The sequence below is a fragment of the Panulirus ornatus genome, chromosome 1 (genome assembly GCF_036320965.1).
Source record: "Panulirus ornatus isolate Po-2019 chromosome 1, ASM3632096v1, whole genome shotgun sequence".
Lineage (NCBI taxonomy): Eukaryota > Metazoa > Arthropoda > Malacostraca > Decapoda > Palinuridae > Panulirus > Panulirus ornatus.
This window is the reverse complement of record NC_092224.1, coordinates 30965441-30986848: the sequence shown is the minus strand read 5'-3', so window position 1 is coordinate 30986848 and position 21408 is coordinate 30965441. Positions and strand designations below refer to the sequence as shown.

Sequence of the window (21408 nt, the reverse complement as noted above, 5' to 3'; positions counted from 1 at the left end):
GAAATACTTAGATAAAGTGGCTTATATTCGGTATTTATGAAACTGGAGAAAACACTCATTAGAGATCAAAGAGGTACCTAGCGAAAGCTGCAACAAATATGCAGTAAATATAGAAACTTACTGAATGCAGGGAGGGGGTCTCAGCCGGAAGGATAAGACATGTATAGCTGTAGGAAGGGAGGGGCAGTGAGTGGCTTCCTATGAGGGTGTGTTCGACACTTTAGTCTGTTTATAGACAATGTTGCTTAAGTCTAACAGAGAGATCTTTACCAGTCTGTCCAACATAAGAATTATCACAAAATCTACATGTTACTCTATAGATGCATCCTGCAGAACTTTCTGGTGAGTTCCTGATTAAGATATTCTTTATAGTACTGTCGTTGCTGAAGGCAACATTTACATTAAAGGATCTAAGCAACATGGGAAGCAAAGTAAAATTATCATTGAAAGGGAGAACTAAAAGGTTCTTGGTGTCAAGGGGAGGTTTGGTTCAACTCTATGCTACACTTGATCGCCGTTTCCGTGTTAGCGATTTAGAGCCAGGAACACACAAAGAATGGCCACATTCGCTCAGATTCATTCTGTCATGTATAATGCATTGCAACCACATCTCCGTATACATAACCAGGACCCACACACTTTTCCATGATTTTCTCCGGACGCTTCGTACATCGATCCATGTATACCTCATTGTTCCAGTTCACTTTATCCCGTGCACGCCTTTCACCCTCCTGTATGTTTAGGCCCCGATCGCTCAAAATCTTTTTCGCTCCATCCTTCCACCTCCAATTCGATCTCCCGCTTCTCCTTGTCCCCACCACTTCTGACGCATATATACTCTTCGTCAACCTCTCCTTACTCATTCTCTCCAGATGTATGACCATTAAACATGATGGCTTGCCCTTCGACTCTCGTGCTCAAAGGTCGTACCCTTGTGCTCAAGGGTCGTACCCTCGTGCTCAAGGATCGTACCGTCGTACTGAAGGATCATCCATTCGTGCTCAAGGGTCGTACCCTCGTGCTCAAGGGTCGTACCCTCGTGCTCAAGGATCGTACCGTCGTACTAAAGGATCATCCATTCGTGCTCAAGGGTCGTACCCTCGTGCTCAAGGGTCGTACCCTCGTGCTCAAGGATCATACCCTCGCACTGAAGGATTGTCCCATCTCGCTAAAGGGCTTTTTTCAATTGATAAACTTTTTCTCACAGTTGAGCGAGATGGTAAATGTTCAATCCCTTCCTAGTATCACCGTGTATCAACAGCCATGATGACGTCATCATCATCACGAACACTCCTCTAAATCCTTCAGTGCCACCTGCATCAGACAGTCCGCCAAGACATCTCACGATGTAGCGGTAATCCCCGCCACGCGACACAAGAACGTGTTAGCGAACAAACAGACACACAGACGCCTCGGCAAACTTAAGTACCACGTAGAGTAAAAAGAAAAAAAAAAAAGTGGCTGGAAAATGAACCAGTCGCTATTACGTGATCTTGTGTGTGTGTGTGTGTGTGTGTGTGTGTGTGTGTGTGTGTGTGTGTGTGTGTGTGTGTGTGTGTGTGTGTGTGTGTGTGTGTGTGTGTGTGTGTTCGAACTTCAACATATAGGAAACGGGTGTGTCTTCTAAAGCCGTCCGTTCTCTGAGGTTTCCAGAAACCTTAATATCTTTCCTAGGTTTGATAGGATCCTTATCAGCCTCCATCAACAGAACGTCTTGAACACAATCGGATTTCAACTGGCGTAGAATAAACTAGATAACGTTCAGGTCGACTTTGGATTGTCCAGTTCTTGAGAGTCTCGATCAGACAAGTTTGGTAGATAACCTTGCTAATCTTGAGGGTCACAAAAAAACAAATACAAACTCGCGCTCGGGGTCCCCGCGTCGAGCATATAAAGCTGGGTGTCCCTGTGGCCTGCTGTATGTTAGCCCACGGGACGTGCTAGAGTGCGGACGAGGCGACCCAGACCCCGAGCGAGAACCCTGAACACAACTCGACGAGATGAGGTAAGCAGGAGGAGGAGGAGGAGAAGGGTGTTTGTGTGTGTGGTGCCCCGTGTGAGAGGTGTCTGAGAGTCGAGACCTGGGTATACTGCTCGCTATGAGGGGCTGGTTTGGAAGAGAGAGAGAGAGAAGTGATGGTACTTCGTGGGGTGGAATGAACCGTGGTGCTCAGCGGAATGAACCGTGGTGCTCAGTGGAATGAACCGTGGTGCTCAGTGGAAGGGGTTGTGGTACTCAGTGTAAGGGATGGTGGTGTTCAGTGTAAGGGGGTGGTGGAGCTTAGTGTAAGGGAATAGTGGTTGTGCTCAGTGTATAGGATGGTAGTGCTCAGCATGATCAATGAACAAGAACCCGCAGGAAAAAGAAAGACAGAGATGCTATACAAATACTTGTTGTTCTACGTTTTTCTCACACATTCTTTAGAGCAAACACCTGAACCACATATCCTCTATTACTCCGAGATTCGCTCTGATCCTCCCCAGTCCGATGCTGTTCATGCCTTCAACCTGTCAGTCACCATTCTTCCATACATTCTACGAGGTATACCCATCAAACTCATACCCCTGTAGTTTGAAGACATATTTGTCCCCTTTGTCTTTACATGCATTCCGCTAATCCTCAGGCACCTCACCATCATTCATACATGCATTGAAAATCCTAACTAAGCAGTCAACAACAGAGACATCTTATTTCTTTAGATATTCAACTGCAATGCCGTCTACACACGCCGCCTTGCCGCATTTCATCTTCCGCAAGGCTTTCACTACCTCTTCTCTCTTCACCAAGTCACTTTCCATGACACTCTCACTTCGCATACCTTCCAGTCCTAAGCACATCATCATGCACATTCAGAATTCCTTCAAACTACTCACTTGAGCTCCTAATCTCATTACTACCTGTCATCCCTTTCTAACTTGCCCCTTCCACCGATGTTCCCATTTTTCTATTGTTTTTTCTCATAATATCAATCTCCTCCAATAACATCTTATCATCCCTGAAGTTTACAGATAATCATTCACTCTATTTCTCATTTTCCCTCCATGCAATCCCTGCACTTTCCTCTTGACCTCCTGCCGCTTTCTCTTGTACGTATCCCAATCATCTGCACCCCTTCCCTGTAAGTACCGCCTATACGCCTCTCTTTTCTCTTTCATTAGCAACTTTAGTTCATCCCACCACTCGCTGCCCTTTCTCACCTACAGTTCTACCTTCCACATCCCACTCTCTCCTCTTACACATGCCATCGCTGCTCTCTCTCTCTCTCTCTCTCTCTGAGATGATAGCATCGACCAACACTATCGCGTCGAAGCTAGCACGTGAACAATAAAGCAACAATGGGAAAACTTGTATACTGCGTCTTAAGCAGCATACAGCGGGAAGTCGGAGGATCAGGAAGACTTGGGCCTGTTGCGTCAGCAGCGGCAGGCAGCAAGAAACATCAGCATCACCCTCAGATACAGCCTTCGGTGCTCCCCAGCCTGCGAGTTATTTCCTACCTTACCTCGGTATCTCCTCCCGCCCATACCTTGCCCCAGGCTCACCTGGAGTTCAGCCAAGCTTCCGAGTTTTCGACCTTTGACTCCTCCTCGTCCATTCATTCCGGCCGAGGGAAGAGGTTCTTGACCTTCGCACGTACATACAGTGGCCTCGGGGGACGACACTATCTAACTAGGGCCATTCAGTGTCAGTGAGAAGGTCACGTGCCTCATCTCTTGGCCTGGACGAACGTTTTGAAATTCGAGACACGTTTGCGGTTTCTGACGAATCTCCTTGAGACTTCCACACATCTTAGCACTACTGATCCTTCTCTGGATACATTCAAATGGCCTTTAAATGGTCTCGACACCGGTACCTGTAGCCAGAAAGCCCTTCACCCTTTTTTAAATCCCTTCATCAGTCTTTTGACTTCACTTAATCCCAATGACATAACCTTACTTGATAAACGATGTGTGATTGCCTCAGGGGATCATCTGGATTTCACACCTTCGAGCACAATAGGACTCTTGAACAAGATGTTATCATCCTTGATGACCTGAACTGTTATCTTATCCCCAGTGGAGGTCAAAGGTCTTGCCATCATACCCAAGGCCTTAGAGTCGTGCATAAGAGGTTTTAAGACGATCTTAGGTTTGTAGATACGGTCGAGTTTATGAGGGAAAGTATTTGATTTCCCGACCATCTCTTCCAATCCACTTGCCTGGTTTAGGTTGAATGCACCCTCTCGCTACCCAGTGGTCAGGCGAAGACTCTCTCGCTACCCAGTGGTCAGGCGAAGACTCTCTCGCTACCCAGTGGTCAGGCGAAGACTCTCTCGCTACCCAGTGGTCAGGCGAAGACTCTCTCGCTACCCACTGGTCAGGTGAAGACTCTCTCGCTACCCAGTGGTCAGGCGAAGACTCTCTCGCTACCCAGTGGTCAGGCGAAGACAGACTCGCTCTACCCAGTGGTCAGGTTACGAGTGACATTAAGAGAACTGTCGTCTGCACGAACGATATCACGAGGCAAAAAAATAAAAAGAAAACTGAATGAATAAAAACTCGACAATTCACACCTACGTTAGAGTGTTCTGGTTATCAATTTCTTCTCAAGTTACGTGGACGAAGATACCGTTAGCGACCGACACAGTTATCATTGTCGTTCATAAAGTGGAGGTTATGATGGCGGGAGGTTGTCGTTCATAGAGTGGAGGTTATGATGGCGTGAGGTTGTCGTTCATAGAGTGGAGGAGGTTATGATAGCGTGAGGTTGTCGTTCATAGAGTGGAGGTTATGATAGCGTGAGGTTGTCGTTCATAGAGTGGAGGAGGTTATGATAGCGTGAGGTTGTCGTTCATAGAGTGGAGGTTATGATGGCGTGAGGTTGTCGTTCATAGAGTGGAGGTTATGATAGCGTGAGGTTGTCGTTCATAGAGTGGAGGAGGTTATGATGGCGTGAGGTTGGCTCTTGTCCCTCATCATCCTCACCTTGATCACATGAGCCTCCTTATCCCCCAATCGTTCATCCTGGGTTCTAATATTCTTGTCTCCGCGCGAGTCCTTGTTATTTATAGCTGGTTATCACCACAGTGCCTTCAGTCCTGTGAGGCAAATATGGTTCTTATGAGAGTAACCGTTGGAGACAAATATAATTCTTATAACAGTAAGAATCACCTCTAAGGCACTTCGCACTTGTGTGACCCCGACATTAAAGGGTTTTTTATTCGTCTTCCGAACAAGTTTTCTCTTTTTTTTCCTTTACATTTTTTTTCTAGTAAATGAACAGGTTTCAAAGTGCATTCGCCTTGCCGCTGTTGCTCTGTGGCACCACCGCTTCATGTCGTCTGGGTATTCAGGACGTGTGATGACTCTGGCCTGAGTCGGTCTCGTCTCGCAAAGGAGGAGGATGTCGAGTTTTGACTCTGAAGTTCCACGAAGATGTTTTGTGAGGTAAACCAGTGATGCGCTTTCCACCCCCTTCCTCTTTCCACCTTTATTTGATCTGAACGCCAGCCATCTCACAGCATTTTTGGGTAATCTCTCTCCGTCTGTCTTGTCTTGCCTCTTTGACGACCTCTCTCTCTCTCTCTCTCTCTCTCTCTCTCTCTCTCTCTCTCTCTCTCTCTCTCTCTCTCTCTCTCTCTCTCATACACACACACACACACAGAGTCAGTAGATCTAAGACACCGTATTCCTGAAAGGCAAAGAAAAAAAAATATGAAAAAATAATCTTGTTTTCCTTTTTTTTCAAGAGGGAAAGAACAACAGATTACGTTCTGTGCTGAACTAACGGAGTAATAACATTCACCAGACAAAACTCAGTCGTGATATTTTCCTGGTTATCACAATCTCTCGAATCCACTTCTTCCGTTGATCTGTTCGCTGTTCGCTCTCAGGCATGAAGTTGCATTTCTCGAACGAATCCTGCGCCGGTAAGATGTATCATTGATCAGGTCAGAGACCTCACACAACCAAGTAGCTTCTTCAGCATTTTCTCTATGTCTTGATATGAAGCAAATGATCATCAGTCATCTCCACTAGATATAATCCAGCCAACCATTAGGTCTCCCCACTAGGTACGATGGAGCCAACCCTCTTCACCAGATATAATGGAGTCAGCAGTTAACCGTCTCCAGTGGATATACTGCAGCCAACCATTACCCCACTTCACTAGGCATAATGGAGCCAACCATTAGCTCTCTCCACTGGATATAATGCAGCCTAATACCATCCCTCTCCACTGGATATAATACCGCCAACTATCGACCCTCTCCACCTGATATGATACAACCAACGAACAGCCCTCTCCACTGGATAAGATACAGCTAACCACCAGTCCTCCCCATTAGATACAGCGTAGTTAACCATGAACCCTCACCACTACGAGACTTTTGTCCGCTTCCGTTGTGATGTGATGGTATCTCATACTTCCTTTATAAGCTCCCTGGAACCTACTCCTCCTTACTGATCTTATGCTACACCAGAGGAACCCTCCCTCAACTTCTGTCTTAGCGTCCCTCTAACTCTATTCTAAGGACTCCCTTCCCATCCTTCCTTTAGATTCCTCCATCATACCTTCTTCCTCGGGATCTTTTCTCCTCCTCCTCCTCCTCCTCCTCCTCCTCACCCAGCACCTGCCGAACCCGCTGGACTTGTACAGCTCCCGCGGGTAAAACAGTAGCGACTCCTCCTCCCCAACTATTTACAGCAACAGTCATAACCTCACCCGGTCGACCCTCAGCGCTAGAACTCGTTTTACAGTGAACAGTCCTCCTCCCTCACTCCCTCCCTCACTCCCTCCCCGACCTAACCACCTCCACTCCTGACCAGGTATGAAGAAGTGTTAGGTCAGACGCAACAACAGTTGTTACCCAACATCTTAATAACCAAATGGCATAAGATCTATAACTCTAACGTGGACTTTACTTGAGTTATGTCTCTTTTACACAAAAGGTTTTACTTTGACGCTAACACGGCTCTGAAGGAAAGATATTCCTCTTTGTATCGCTGAAGATTATTTAGATAATTCTTGATATTTTCTCCTCTTTGCCTCACTCCCAGTAACGACGCAGCACGGCAGGCAAAACCATCATTCCTCAGAACATCCTTATGATATCTGGTAATTGAAAAAAACAGGTCATCGTGTGCATATAAGGCTACACGACTACGTTAACCACTTGATCACGAAGGTACGACCACTGGGCACGGTGGCGGCACGACCCCCCATTGAAGATGACGACCTGGTTCTTGACCAGGGTTAAAGCTAGACTGTCGCCATCATACCAGAGGGGTCGACCCCTCGTACTCAAGGGAGTCAAACACTGTCAGCCTGGGATCCGGTACAACGATCTCTCTCTCTCTCTCTCTCTCTCTCTCTCTCTCTCTCTCTCTCTCTCTCTCTCTCTCTCTCTCTCTCTCTCTCTCTCTCTCTCAGACGTTAAGAAATGACACCACACTCATCCACTAACTGTCTCTCTCTCCTCTTGGCTCATCCTTCTTCATGCCCTGCACTTTAACTTCTAGTGATCTTACGTGTGTCCCAACTTCATTTCCTCCATCCTCCCACCTGTAATGGAGTCGTATCAATTCCCCCAAAGTACGACCAATGCTTCACAAAACGAGTAGGCCTCCCGTGCTTCAATGAGGGGAAAAATACGTTAATCCTTGCGAAGGAGGAGTTAAGGTCTAGCAGCTTGAGGGAGGGAGAGGTGGTGTTTCCTTCAGTATGCTAGTGTGATCTATGGAATGCAAAGACTCAGGCCCCCCGAGTCTGATGACGACTCCCCCCCCCACACACACACACACCTTCCACCAACCACGACGACTCGCCTACTTCAGTACGGTAACTTGAGGACAATGGCAACAACTTCATCATCGAGGACAAAGAGATCTCGACTACCCAGATCATCTGTCCTCTTGTGAGTGTGACACATAACATAGCTCCCATGTCATACTCGGCCCCTCGAGACAGCGGGCCGTCAAGGTCAACGAGGTGTCAAGCTAAGGTTAACGAACGAAGGGTGAGAACTGGGTGTTAATAACGAACGAGGGTGAGAACTGGGTGTTAATAACGAACGAGGGTGACAACTGGGTGTTAATAACGAACGAGGGTGAGAACTGGGTCATAACAACGAACGAGGTTGAGAACTGGGTCTTAATAACGAACGAGGGTGAGAACTGGGTCTTAATAACGAACGAGGGTGAGAACTGGGTGTTAATAACGAACGAGGGTGACAACTGGGTGTTAATAACGAACGAGGGTGAGAACTGGGTATTGATAACGAACGAGGGTGAGAACTGGGTCTTAATAACGAACGAGGGTGAGAACTGGGTATTGATAACGAACGAGGGTGAGAACTGGGGGGTGATTATAACACGTTGCCTATTATGCTGTTGTGTGGACGACGTGTTAGCTCAAGCATTGGAGGAGGCTATGGTATTATCAATTACATTTTCATCTTTGTCCTTTGGTGGGATTATATTAATTACTTCTCCGATGTGTTGATAGATTTTCCTTCCACTAGGAGCAAGAATTATCTTCTCGCTGACTTACGATTATTACGATCATTTTGCCCAAAAGGCAGAGCTAGCGAGTAGCTCACGTCACAGGGGAGGTATACTGTTACAGAAAACGGGTCGTGGGAGTTACGTGTTGCCAAGTGTGATGGCGTTTTGAGAAGCCTAGAGTGCACGGTTGTGAGACTGAACCTTCGTCTGTTGGTCACACGTAGGTTAAAGGCAGGAGGAAGAGATTTTTCCCTGAGTCTATGGCGTGGAAAGTGACATTCACTGAAGTACTGTCTCGCTAAGCCGTCACTAACCTTCCCTTCCCGCTGACGACCAGGAGGGTAGTACCCTACACCCTCCTGGTCGCTGGCTGCCCCGCCACCTGAGAGAGAGAGAGAGAGAGAGGAAGGAAGGGGAGGGTCACCGACCCTGGTTAACGTGTCGTAGGTTTGGTATGGACACTCCGCGCAGCACTATGTCTCCTAAAAGGAGCAGATATCTGTTGCCTAGGGGGTTCCCGCCTCACACACCGTGGGTCACCTTGGAGGGTAGGTGGGTTCCGATCCCTAGCCCAGCCTCGTCCTCCTCCTCCTCATCAGCAGCAGCAGCAGCTGGCCAGCCATCATCTCCAAACCCCTCACCAAGGTGAAGGGAACCTTGTTTTTCGCAAGTCGTATTGCGACACTTCGTTCGCAACCCTTCGGGGAAATACGAACGCCAAGGTAGTCATTCAAGTCATCATCTCCAAACCCCCACCAAGGTGAAGGGATCTTGTTTTTTCGCAAGTCGTATTACGACACTACGCACGCAACCCTTAGGGGAAAATACGACCGTCAAGGTAGTAATTCATTCAAGTCCCATTACCAGCAGCGTCTCAAGGGTAAGACGTGGTGCTCATTCCGCTTAGGATGCAGGTAGTGAGGGGCGTCAGCGAGAAGAGATTTACGGGAGGACTACTTAATGGGAGGAGGGAGGGAAAAGGGGGGCATTCTTCTTCTTCTTCTTGAGAGCCTGTGTTTAATGGGTGTAAAGCAGTATTATCTGATTAACAGGTTTCCTTGTATGAGTGGCGGGGGCAGGTGGGCTACGTGGAAGGAGGAGGAGGAGGAGGAGGAAGAGGGGTAAGGGGGTGTTCGGCAGGTGGGTTAGGGAGTTGGTCTGGATGGGGAAGGGAGAGAGAGAGAGAGAGAGAGAGAGAGAGAGAGAGAGAGAGAGAGAGAGAGAGAGAGAGAGAGAGAGAGAGGGAGTGGTGGTAGGGGGAAAGGTGGAGTGAGGAGGCCTTATGAGACGTGGGATCTACGTACGGTTGACGGAGCCGCGTGAGATTAAAGGCCATGCCACCGAGATGAGGGTGGGACACGCGTAAAAACACTAGAAGTCTAGCGTGTGTGTGTGTGTTAACCTACGTGTGGCCGAGGCAGCCGGACGCCCTACCCAGGGTTCGAAGCCGACCTGTGGTATATATATACATACATATATATATATATATATATATATATATATATATATATATATATATATATATATATATATATATATATATATATATACATATATATATATATATATATATATATATATATATATATATATATATATATATATATACACGCATATACATTTGTACATATTCATACTTCTTCGCCTTCATCCATTCCCAACCCCATCCCGCCCCACAGGAAACAGCAGAAATACATGAAGGAAAAGAAAAAAAATTAACATAAACATTTCCTTCTTTTGCCCCTACAATCGACACCGTCACCTTGCATCAGCGAGGCAGCGCCCGGAAACAAATGAAGAATAGCCACATCCGCTCACATCCACACACAAGCCATAGCTAAATATATACATTATATATATATAGTGTGAACGAATGTGGCCTTTTTTTGTCTTCTTAGCGCTACCTCGCGCACATGCGGGGGAAGAGGGGGTTGTCAGGTCATGTGTGGCGGGGTGGCGACGGGAATGAATAAGGGCAGACAGTATGAATTATGTACATGTGCATGTATGTATATGTCTGTGTGTGTATATATATGTATACGTTGAGATGTATAGGTATGTATATGTGCTGTGTGTGGACGTGTATGTATATACATGTGCATGTGGGTGGGTTGGGCCATTCTTTCGTCTGTTTCCTTGCGCTACCTCGCTAACGCGGGAGACAGCGACAAATGATAATAAATTAAAATAATTATATATATATATATATATATATATATATATATATATATATATATATATATATATATATATATATATATATATGATGGGAGATTCTGGAATTCTGGAAACAACCAATGCAAGTTGCCTTTTACTTTCCATACCCATGAAGCAACGTTTCCAAAGGTCAGAGAAGCTTGCGTTTTTACCCATAATGTTAGCATGTGTTTCCTCAGAGAGTGTGTTACCGAAACGTTGCAGAGGAAGAGTTCACATCGGACTTCAATGTCCCATAACCATCCTCCCTGTCCTCCTATGTCACGATGGATGACGTGTGTGTGTGTATGTGTATGTGTGTGTGTATGTGTGTGTGTGTGTGTGTATGTTTAATCTCTTTACCATCTTGCTTCTTCATCATCTCTCTGTGTCCTCTCAAATATCTCGCTCACACAGAGAGAGAGAGAGAGAGAGAGAGAGAGAGAGAGAGAGAGAGAGAGAGAGAGAGAGAGAGAGAGAGAGAGAGAGAGAGAGAGACCTTCTAATCTTCCCTTATCTGGCAGGATGTTCGTGTCCCTGGTGTTGGTGGCGACCGTCCTGGGCGTCTCCACGGGCAAGATCTTCGAGAAGTGTGAGCTGGCGTCACTGCTGGAGAAGGTGTATGGCGTAAGCAGAGAGGACGTCAAGAAATGTGCGTGAACATATCATATTTGATCTTGATCATTTCCGTCTCTCTGCTGGCGAGTTAGAAGCATTTTGCGAGCAGCTCGTGATTAACTTACACCCAATTCACCAAACGTATGCTGAATTAAGATTATGACCCGTGTAGATAACTTGTAGTACATGAATATGTCTGTCTGTCTGAGTATTCATCAAATTTCTTGTATTCCATCATTTTCTCTGTCTCTGGGTATTCAGCCTACATAATGTTATGGAAGAAGTTTCTGACATGAAAGTTGAAAAGACAGAACTGGGTTTGGGGGTTTCACAGCTGTCAAAATGACCTGCGTGAAGTGTCAGGCCTCATGTATACAAATACACACAAGCTGAGGGATCATTAAGAAGGAAATAACATACATTTTAGGACTAGCGAATACACGTCAAGGAAATCATCACCAGAGTATACCATAGATCATATATATATATATATATATATATATATATATATATATATATATATATATATATATATATATATATATATATATATATATATATATATATATATATACATATACGAATAAAGTGCATATGAACGCGCACCTTCATAGAACATACAAACCTTCAACAGCCAGGATCGAGCCCGAGACCCCTGTGCAAGAGGCAGGCATGCTAACCGCTAGCCATAGCCTAGCGGTTAGCATGCCTGCCTCTTGCACAGGGGTCCCGGGTTCGATCCTGGCTGTTGGTAATATATATATATATATATATATATATATATATATATATCATTAACATAATATCACATGTATATCATGCACAACTCATCACATACACGCATCAAGTCATATACTCATGTACCAAATCACTTCTGTCACTAATAACTGGAGTTGAGTGCGTACGAACACAAGACTTTTCTCATGCATTTCCTCTTGACCCAACAGCTGGCCAGATTGCATGGTTGCCGACGCCTTGTTCATGACGTCTGCATGGCTGCCTGTGCGTCAGGATGTTTATTCATGACATCCGGACATGGTACTGGGCGTCATGAAGTACTCTAGAGTCGTAGGATATGCTATTTGGTAGAAGGGGGGGAGGGGACGGTGGGAAGGGAAAGGGAGAGAAAGAGAGAGAGGAGGGAGGGGCGGTTTTCCGCTGACCTTCTAAACGCGTGAATCCAAAAGTTCGACACCCTTCCTGTTGACAACCCAGGACGTGGTGGCTGTAGAGAGCCACAGGATGCTTGGAGGAGATAAGGTTTTATATATATGGCAGGGAAAGAGCAAGTGTCATGGTACTTGGTGCTTGGGGGAAGGTTAGTGGATGTCATGGTTTGGTTGATGCCTGGTGAGGTTAATGGATGTCATGGTTTGGTTGATGCCTGGTGACGTTAGTGGATGTCATGGTTTGGTTGATGCCTGGTGAGGTCAACTGGTGTAATGGTTTGGGTGATACTTGGAGAGGTCAGCGGATGTCATAGGTTAGTGATGCCTGGTGAAGACAGTGGATGTCATGGGTCGTTGATGCCTGGTGATGTCAGTTGAATATCATGGCTGGTTTAAGTCTGGTGATGTCAGTGGGTGTTATGAGGGGTTGATGCCTGGTGAGGTCAGCGACTGTCATGGTGTCTGATGCCTTCTGTCTGTCTCTCTCTCTGTCTTTCAAAGCGTCAGTGCTTATCTTCGTCGACAGACAACAAATTTCCAAAGACCATCTTTTTCCCCCCCTATTATTCCCCTTCATAGTATTCTCCTTCCTGCTTTCTCCACCATCCTCTCCTTCCCCATTCCCTTCACCATCATCAAATTCTGAACACGTGCCTCGTATCTCGTCCCACCACGTCATTACCATCACCACCCTTACTCCTACCTCCACTACCAACCACCATCGGAACTGCCGACACCTACCACTATCACTCCCCCTCCTCCTTTACCACCACCAGTAGAAATACCACCTATTGTCACTACTACCACCACCACCAGCATCATCATCATCATCATCATCTGACCATTGCCTCCTACTACCACTCCACCGTCACCACCACCACCAACACAACCCCGACCACTACCAGAAGACTAACCAGGTCCTCCACCTCCTCCTCCCTCGGCTGCAGGGGTGTGCATAGCCCAGTACGAGTCGTCCTTCGACACCAGCAGCGTCAACGACTTTAACACGAACGGCAGCAAGGACTATGGTCTCTTCCAGCTGAACAACAAGTACTGGTGCGACGACACCTACGGCAAGAACGTGTGCAGAATGCCATGCGCAGGTGAGACGAAGGAGTGAGTGAGGGAGTGAGTGGAAGCGAGTGGGTGTTGGACGAGTCTCTCTGCCTTGATGGGTGAGGAGAATCGTCTTCGTCTTATAGTTCCCAATATGTCTGTCCAGAGAGATGGTGAGTCTTTCAAAAGCCTCTTTATATATGTTTTCCTCAATACCTGAAGAACGCCAATATAACGGTGTGTGTGTGTGTTCAGGTAAGCGGAGGGAGTGTTTGGTGAACACGCCCCCTCTCTCACGTCGTATCCAGGTCAGCGACTGTCACAGAGTTGGATGCCTGGTCGGGTCTACGTAGTATACTAAACCTCCCTACTATTAGGTGAGGGTATTATACCACTGTGGGATATCCGATATCACACCTCCTTTCTCTATGAAGTTTTCTCCATTACTGGTAACTTCAGACACCAAACCTCCTTCGTCAAAGGTGGGAACTTCATATATACCAGGAGTGTCCATAGTATTAAGTGTCTACACTAAGTATGACCTTGAAGATACCAGATACCACTGGACCTTCTGACCCGACGAGGTTTTCGATGAAAGAAATCCTACATCCTTCTAATTAATACACCCAAGTTCTTTCTATTCGTATGTCCGATCATCGACGAGCTAAGCTAACATCACAGCACAGTATTAGAATACTGATGTGTATTTTTTCCACATCAAGATAATTGGACTTCCTCATGTTGTAAACCCGCGCTGTCGAGAGTCTGTGGGGAGAAAAAATGTGGAGTAAAAAACGATATAGAATAAGCCAGTCAAGGTAACCCAGTTACTTAGCTTTGTATCACGTATTCTGCGGAAGCCATGTGTGAAGCACTATATTCTAAGTGGTTCTTGGTGATGTCGCTTGTATATGCTACGGAGGTCATAGTACAAACCCAAATAGATAGATAGATAGATAGATAGATAGATAGATAGATAGATAAATAGATAGACAGATAAATAGATAGATAGATAGATAGATAGATAGATAGATCCATAATATCCTAGCTCAACCCCTACATGAATTAGGTCATGTTATATTGCAAAACCTTTATGTAAACTTCAGCCTGTGCTATCCATAAACATGAGCTTAGATATATTCCTTTATAACGCCTACGATAACTCCAACATAGTCTGTCGTAGCATATACTATTACGATATTACATTGCTATAACTGTTGTGTAAACTCACATGAATATACATAGACTTGACAAGTTCCTTCATAGATATATATATATATATATATATATATATATATATATATATATATATATATATATATATATATATATATATATATATATATATATATATTTTCAAGATGTACACGGTCCAAACACCGTAACAATAACACGAGTCTATTAGACAAGAATTTATGTTCTACCACAACGAGTGTGTTACGCAATTTCATCAGTGTTCCGTCGTAGTACTCACGTAGCATTAACATTATGCATGTTCTACCACGTCTTTATTTACCATGATGTTTCATATTCCAGCTAAACCCCAAAACGTTAATTTTGTACATGGACTGACGCAGCTCACACACACACACACACACACACACACACACACACACATACACTTATACTCACACGTGAATAAGTGAGTCAACCTATTCCTATCTTCCTGTCTCGCTTCCAGACCTGCTGGATGACGACTTGACCGACGACGTGGCTTGCTTCAAGAAGATCATCAAGGAAACGGAGAAGTGGAAGGGCCAAGGGACAGGATACACCGCTTGGTCAGTATAGCCTTAGGGGAGAGATAGAGATAGAGAGAGAGAGAGAGAGAGAGAGAGAGAGAGAGAGAGAGAGAGAGAGAGAGAGAGAGAGAGAGAGACCTCTGTGGGTTTGGCGGCGTACGTTACGCAAAGAATGCGTTTTCGTCATCACGTCGATATGAACTGTCTTGCCTGTTTTCCTTATATTCATCTACGTCACAGACTGGGCTCACTCCATCCCTATTGTATGCCATGGAAAGTGTGTTCGAATGAGGCTTTTGATGTTCCACTGTGTCGTCTAAAAATGTTCGTTATCTGTTGCTCAATGATTGTGTCTGTCATGAACATTTTAATAGCATGAATTTGCATCGCTCTGGTTACCCCCATTGGCGAGACAAAAGTCCAGTGTTGAGCATTTCATATCATCTCTGTTCGTAGTTGTGAGTTAATAATGATGAGCTGAAAATGGAAGTTTGATCCTAAACTCAGGCTATTCACTTTTTTTTTTTTTTGGCATTCATATATCTACTTTGTCCCACATCTGTGGACTGGCTTTACACACTAGTGATATATATATATATATATATATATATATATATATATATATATATATATATATATATATATATATATATATATACACATACATGCCGTTCTCTCTGCCATCTGTTTGAACATCTTGGAAGCGAATCATGTTCTTCACACGAAGTTCGTACGTGAACTTCAGGGCGGAGTGTCTCCTCCGTGGCTGTTCATGTAGCATCTTTAAGATGTTAAGATGTCCTCCATTGTTGACGACTATATATATATATATATATATATATATATATATATATATATATATATATATATATATATATATATATATATATGTGTGTGTGTGTGTGTGTGTGTGTGTGTGTGTATCTGACGTTACCGGCACTATGTTTTACTCCTAAGGGCTGGAAATGGGAGTTCTGTGTCACACGTTTATAAGTTTGGAAATGCTGAGTCGAGAAAAGATCCCATTTGCCACTCGGAATTGTGCTCACAGTGGGTATATTTGCACACTGCGAAGACAGTAATACCTTTATTAGTCCATTTTCTTTACATCAGCAGGGGAACTTTCCCTTACCTTATGGCAATGTAATAATGTTCACGAGAGAATTTCTATGTTATGTGTTTGTTGTAATATAACAATCGATCTTCATAGATATTCTATCTCTTTCTTCACAGGGTTGCTTACACAAACAGGTGTCAGAACGTCGATCTTAATGAATACATGTCTGAGTGTTGGTCATCTTCATTTTCCTCCAACAACATCAACATACGTGACGTAGCAGCCAACGGTCAGACCAACACAGAAAACGACTATTATGACGATTCCAAGGGTGACTCTCCCATTATCAACAATGCTCGCGTGCCCATCAGGTTCAATTATCTGCCTCTCTTTCGGCCTTTTTATCAGCACGTACGGCCTACTCCTGGTGTAGTGGTACCGTACTATCGTAGGTACTTTTATTAACCCGGTCGTCATTAGTAGAAACACACAGTATTCCAGGGAAAGTAATTAATCATTGGAGTTTTAGGAGATGAAGATGTTATATGCTGTATTCCACACTTCCACAGATGTGTTGATTTGTGAATGTTGGCATTATCTATGCCAAACCAACGTCATGTCCTATGGAAAAATAATTGCCACTTCATCTTTAGATGAATAGTACAAATTCTGTGCCTTTTTTGCAAATGACAGACCTTAATGATATTGTTTTTTCTGATATACATATATATATATATATATATATATATATATATATATATATATATATATATATATATATATATATATATATATATACAAAGCGATGCATAACACCAATGCAACAGACACTTTTTTTACAATTAATTTTCTTTTGTTAATAAACTGAAATATAAAATCCTACAATATCTCTTATATGTAAGTTGGGTGAAATCTTCTCCTCTACCATATATATCAGCAGGTGTGTTTCCTCACACCCAACCTTCCTAGCGTCCATATTTTGTACAAGAAAAACTTATATATATATATATATATATATATATATATATATATATATATATATATATATATATATATATATATATATATATATATATATATATATATATCGTTATTCCCAATTGCTTGGCTAAGGAAAATAGGAAAATGCTTTGTATGTCATGGTGCCTTAGATAATATATTGCTGGTTATATGTCATTACAAGAAGTCTTCATGGTGCCCCAGAAGCCTATTGCTGTATGTATTCCTCTGTATTGCACTATGATAACAACTATGTTGCTGTACCATAGTGTTGTTCGGTGTTGCCATCTTAAACCACAATGGCTTTACCCTAAAGAATGTTTTCATCTGATCATATTTTGTCTTGGATATTTGAAGAAAAACAGAAGTTGGTGTTGGTCTTTTAATGGCACTATCCCTTTTAGCTTAAGGAAATCGAACCCGGTCATCTACGATGGTACAATATGATCTACGAGAGCTATTAGCGTGAAAAACCATCACGTCACAAATCACCAACATTTGAATTACTGGATCAAAAATATCAAACATAAATTTGTCAGTAAAAAAGACTTTTTTTATCTTTTCCTCTGTCAGAAGAATGCACCAGAGAAGCCGTGAGTGTATATATATATATATATATATATATATATATATATATATATATATATATATATATATATATATATATATATATACTGCAGGAACAATTAATAACCACCATTACATCTGTGTATCATATAGTACTTAATGCGCAATAATGATTCCATTGTCAACATGAGAACACTGGTTCATATATATATATATATATATATATATATATATATATATATATATATATATATATATATATATATATATATATATATATATTTATATAGAATGCCCTGATCAATAAAATGAAGTCTTTAAAGCAGTTGAAGGTATTAATGAACAGTTCTTCGAAAGATATACATATATGGAACAACCGGAGGCCACAACATGAAATCCAGCAAGCAAGATGTTGTTAAAGACGTCGAGAATCATAACATGAGAGTTGTGGACGAATGAAATAAACCGAGTTATGAGACTAGGAATGTTGACGTCATACACAAAGCTAATACGTTTTATGATCATAAATTGAGCTCAAGAGACGATATGGGGTCCCTTAGCGTGTAAAAATCTCCCCTCCCTTAATGTATGAATAAACAGCTACATACATATATACATACGCCCACTCGCACATAGTACACTGCCCCATACGCATTCCTACGTAGACGCAGTACGCAAGGTCACACGCATAATATGAGTTATGATTACAGTTTCTGCTAATGGGGTAGGGAGTCCCCGCCAAATAACATAGCACGGTAAAAGAATATTAACCGAGGAGCCAAGTGTCATTCTCGTGGACAATCTCCAGTGGGAGGAAATTGGCCGGAGACATCGGTCGTCACGCGAGGACGTGACTGGTGGCTGGCTGCAGCCAACTGCCCCTGACTCATACTGACCTACCTCACCCTCATGCTGGGAGAAGGGTCTCGTATATATATATATATATATATATATATATATATATATATATATATATATATATATATATATATATATATATATACATATATATATATATATATATATATATATATATATATATATATATATATATATATATATATATATATATATATATATATATATATATATCAATAAAGCATTTGACACTGTCCCCAGACACATCCTCATAGAAAATACTTGACACCACCCTCCATAACTGTGACAAAAAGCGGTTGGTCAGTATCATATAACCTGCCATCGTAGCAGAATCACTCACAATGGCTTCCCCTCTAAAACACTTAAGCCCTACAATGGAGTTCCCCAAGAAGCAGTTCTTTCTCCAACTCTCTTTAATCTCTTACTACATAACCTCCCGTTGGCTCAGATAAACCCCAACAAGAAGGTCCTCTCGCATGCAGAAGACCTCACAATCACACCACAACACCCTGACACCCACAATGGCAACATCAAACATGCACCACAATAATACACATTTGAAAAGATGGCTCACCCAGACCAAATTGATTGAATTCCACAGAAGTCTGCAGTCATTTTTTTTAACCCAAAACAGACACGAATCCAGCTCACACTCTCCAATCACCTTGAATGGACAGTGTCTCTCACAGACCAAAACGCCAGCATTCTGGGCATCACCTATGTCACACACACATGACATTAACTCCCCACACGAATGCCATTAACACAAAAGCAGCACACAAACTTAACTCCCTCAGAATACTAACGGGCACCATCTTTGCACAAGAAACATCCTCCACCCATAATTCATCCGCTCCACTTTAAACTTTGCCTCACCTGCCTGGTCTTCCACTCTCTCAAAAGCAAATATGTCTATAAACAACACAAAATGGGCCACTCAGAACAATGATTAGATGCCTGGTAAACACAAACACTCATCACCTTCAGGATGAAAGAAAGATCTTTCCAACATAGTCCCACCTTAACATGCTCGACACTCACTTCTATGCAACACTAATATGTCGAACCCTCCCACCCGTAGAACCCTCCCACCCATACCATTCTATAACTAACCACGAACACCTAATAGAAATAAAAAACTTACCCCTGCCTCACACTTCAGTAACCTCTACTCACCGTTCCACCCCACCCACAACAAATATAACAACGACAAAACATTTAAACACTGAAATAACCCAACAAACGCTAAACATCAGACCTTCCAATTCAGTCTTGAACTCCATCCCAACAGATACACACGCTTTAGAAACCACACTCTCCAGACAAACACGAGTCACACTTTCTTGTATATACTCTGGCCATCACCCAACGATACAACACGACAAGCACCGTTTTAACATATCCCGAGACCCTTCATGCCTTCGATGAAACTACCATAAAGAAGACACTGGACGCTTTCTGTTCAACTGTCCTGTACTTTCTGCACACAGACACACACACAATACAACACTTTACGACCTATGGTCCTGACCAGTGGAAGTGGCCCAGCCTCCTGAGTGCTGCAGGAACCTCGTAAAAATAGATGAGACTCTTGAAGCAGGACGTAGGTCTATACACACACACACACACACATATATATATATATATATATATATATATATATATATATATATATATATATATATATATATATATATATATATATATATATATATATGTACACATATATATATATATATATATATATATATATATATATATATAGAGAGAGAGAGAGAGAGAGAGAGAGAGAGAGAGAGAGCAGAAAGGAGATAAAAAAAAGAATTTGCACCCTAATAACCCATAAAAATTCGTTATATGAGCATGTTGATAAAATGCTAAAAGAAGAAAAAAAAAACTGGTTGGAAACGTTGTTTTTTTCAATTACCTAAGCCAAAAATCTCCTCCCCCCCCCTTCCCCTCCTGCGCAAGTACAAGGGCTTCGTTTATCGGGAAAAGAGGATAATGCAAAACCGATATTGATAACCCTGCCGTTGACAAAACAATTTGACATTCACGGCTTGGGCTCCGCTCTTGGGGAAAACGTACACTGAATACAAAGCGCTTGTTGCTGTAAGATATAAAGCTGACTGTTCTGTGTGTCCAGGCGTCTCGTTGCTTCGTTTCTGACCTTCGCTGTACAGGGAAAAGAGAAAATGTAATGTACGATATATTGTATGATAGTGTTACACTGTGAACACACACACCTCTGGATTCTTTGTCTAAGGCAAAATGACATAGTAACAAAAGGCAAAATGACTTAGTAAGAGAAGGCAAAATGACTTAGTAAGAGAAGGCAAAATGACTTAGTGACAGAAGGCAAAATGACTTAGTAACAGAAGGCAAAATGACTTAGTAAAAGAAGGCAAAATGACTTAGTGAGAGAAGGTAAAATGACTTAGTAACAGAGGGCAAAATGACTTAGTAACAGAAGGCAAAATGACTTAGTAAAAGAAGGCAAAATGACTTAGTAACAGAAGTCAAAATGACTTAGTAACAGAAGGCAAAATGACTGAGTAACAGAAGGCAAAATGACTTACTCACAGAAGGCAAAATGACTTAGTAACAGATGGCAAAATGACTTAGTAACAGAAGGCAAAAT

The 21408-nt window shown here is 42.9% G+C and overlaps 1 protein-coding gene across 1 annotated transcript; it reads left to right on the top strand.

Moving 5' to 3' along the window:
• The first annotated feature begins 1918 nt into the window (after nt 1-1918).
• Nucleotides 1919-17693, top strand: LOC139745748 (lysozyme C-like). The gene is made up of 5 exons (XM_071656310.1): nt 1919-2005; nt 11205-11332; nt 13415-13570; nt 15205-15304; nt 16499-17693. Exons 1-5 carry the CDS (start codon nt 2001-2003, stop codon nt 16785-16787), a joined length of 678 nt encoding a protein of 225 aa, XP_071512411.1. The 5' UTR covers nt 1919-2000; the 3' UTR covers nt 16788-17693.
• The last annotated feature ends 3715 nt before the right edge of the window (nt 17694-21408 follow it).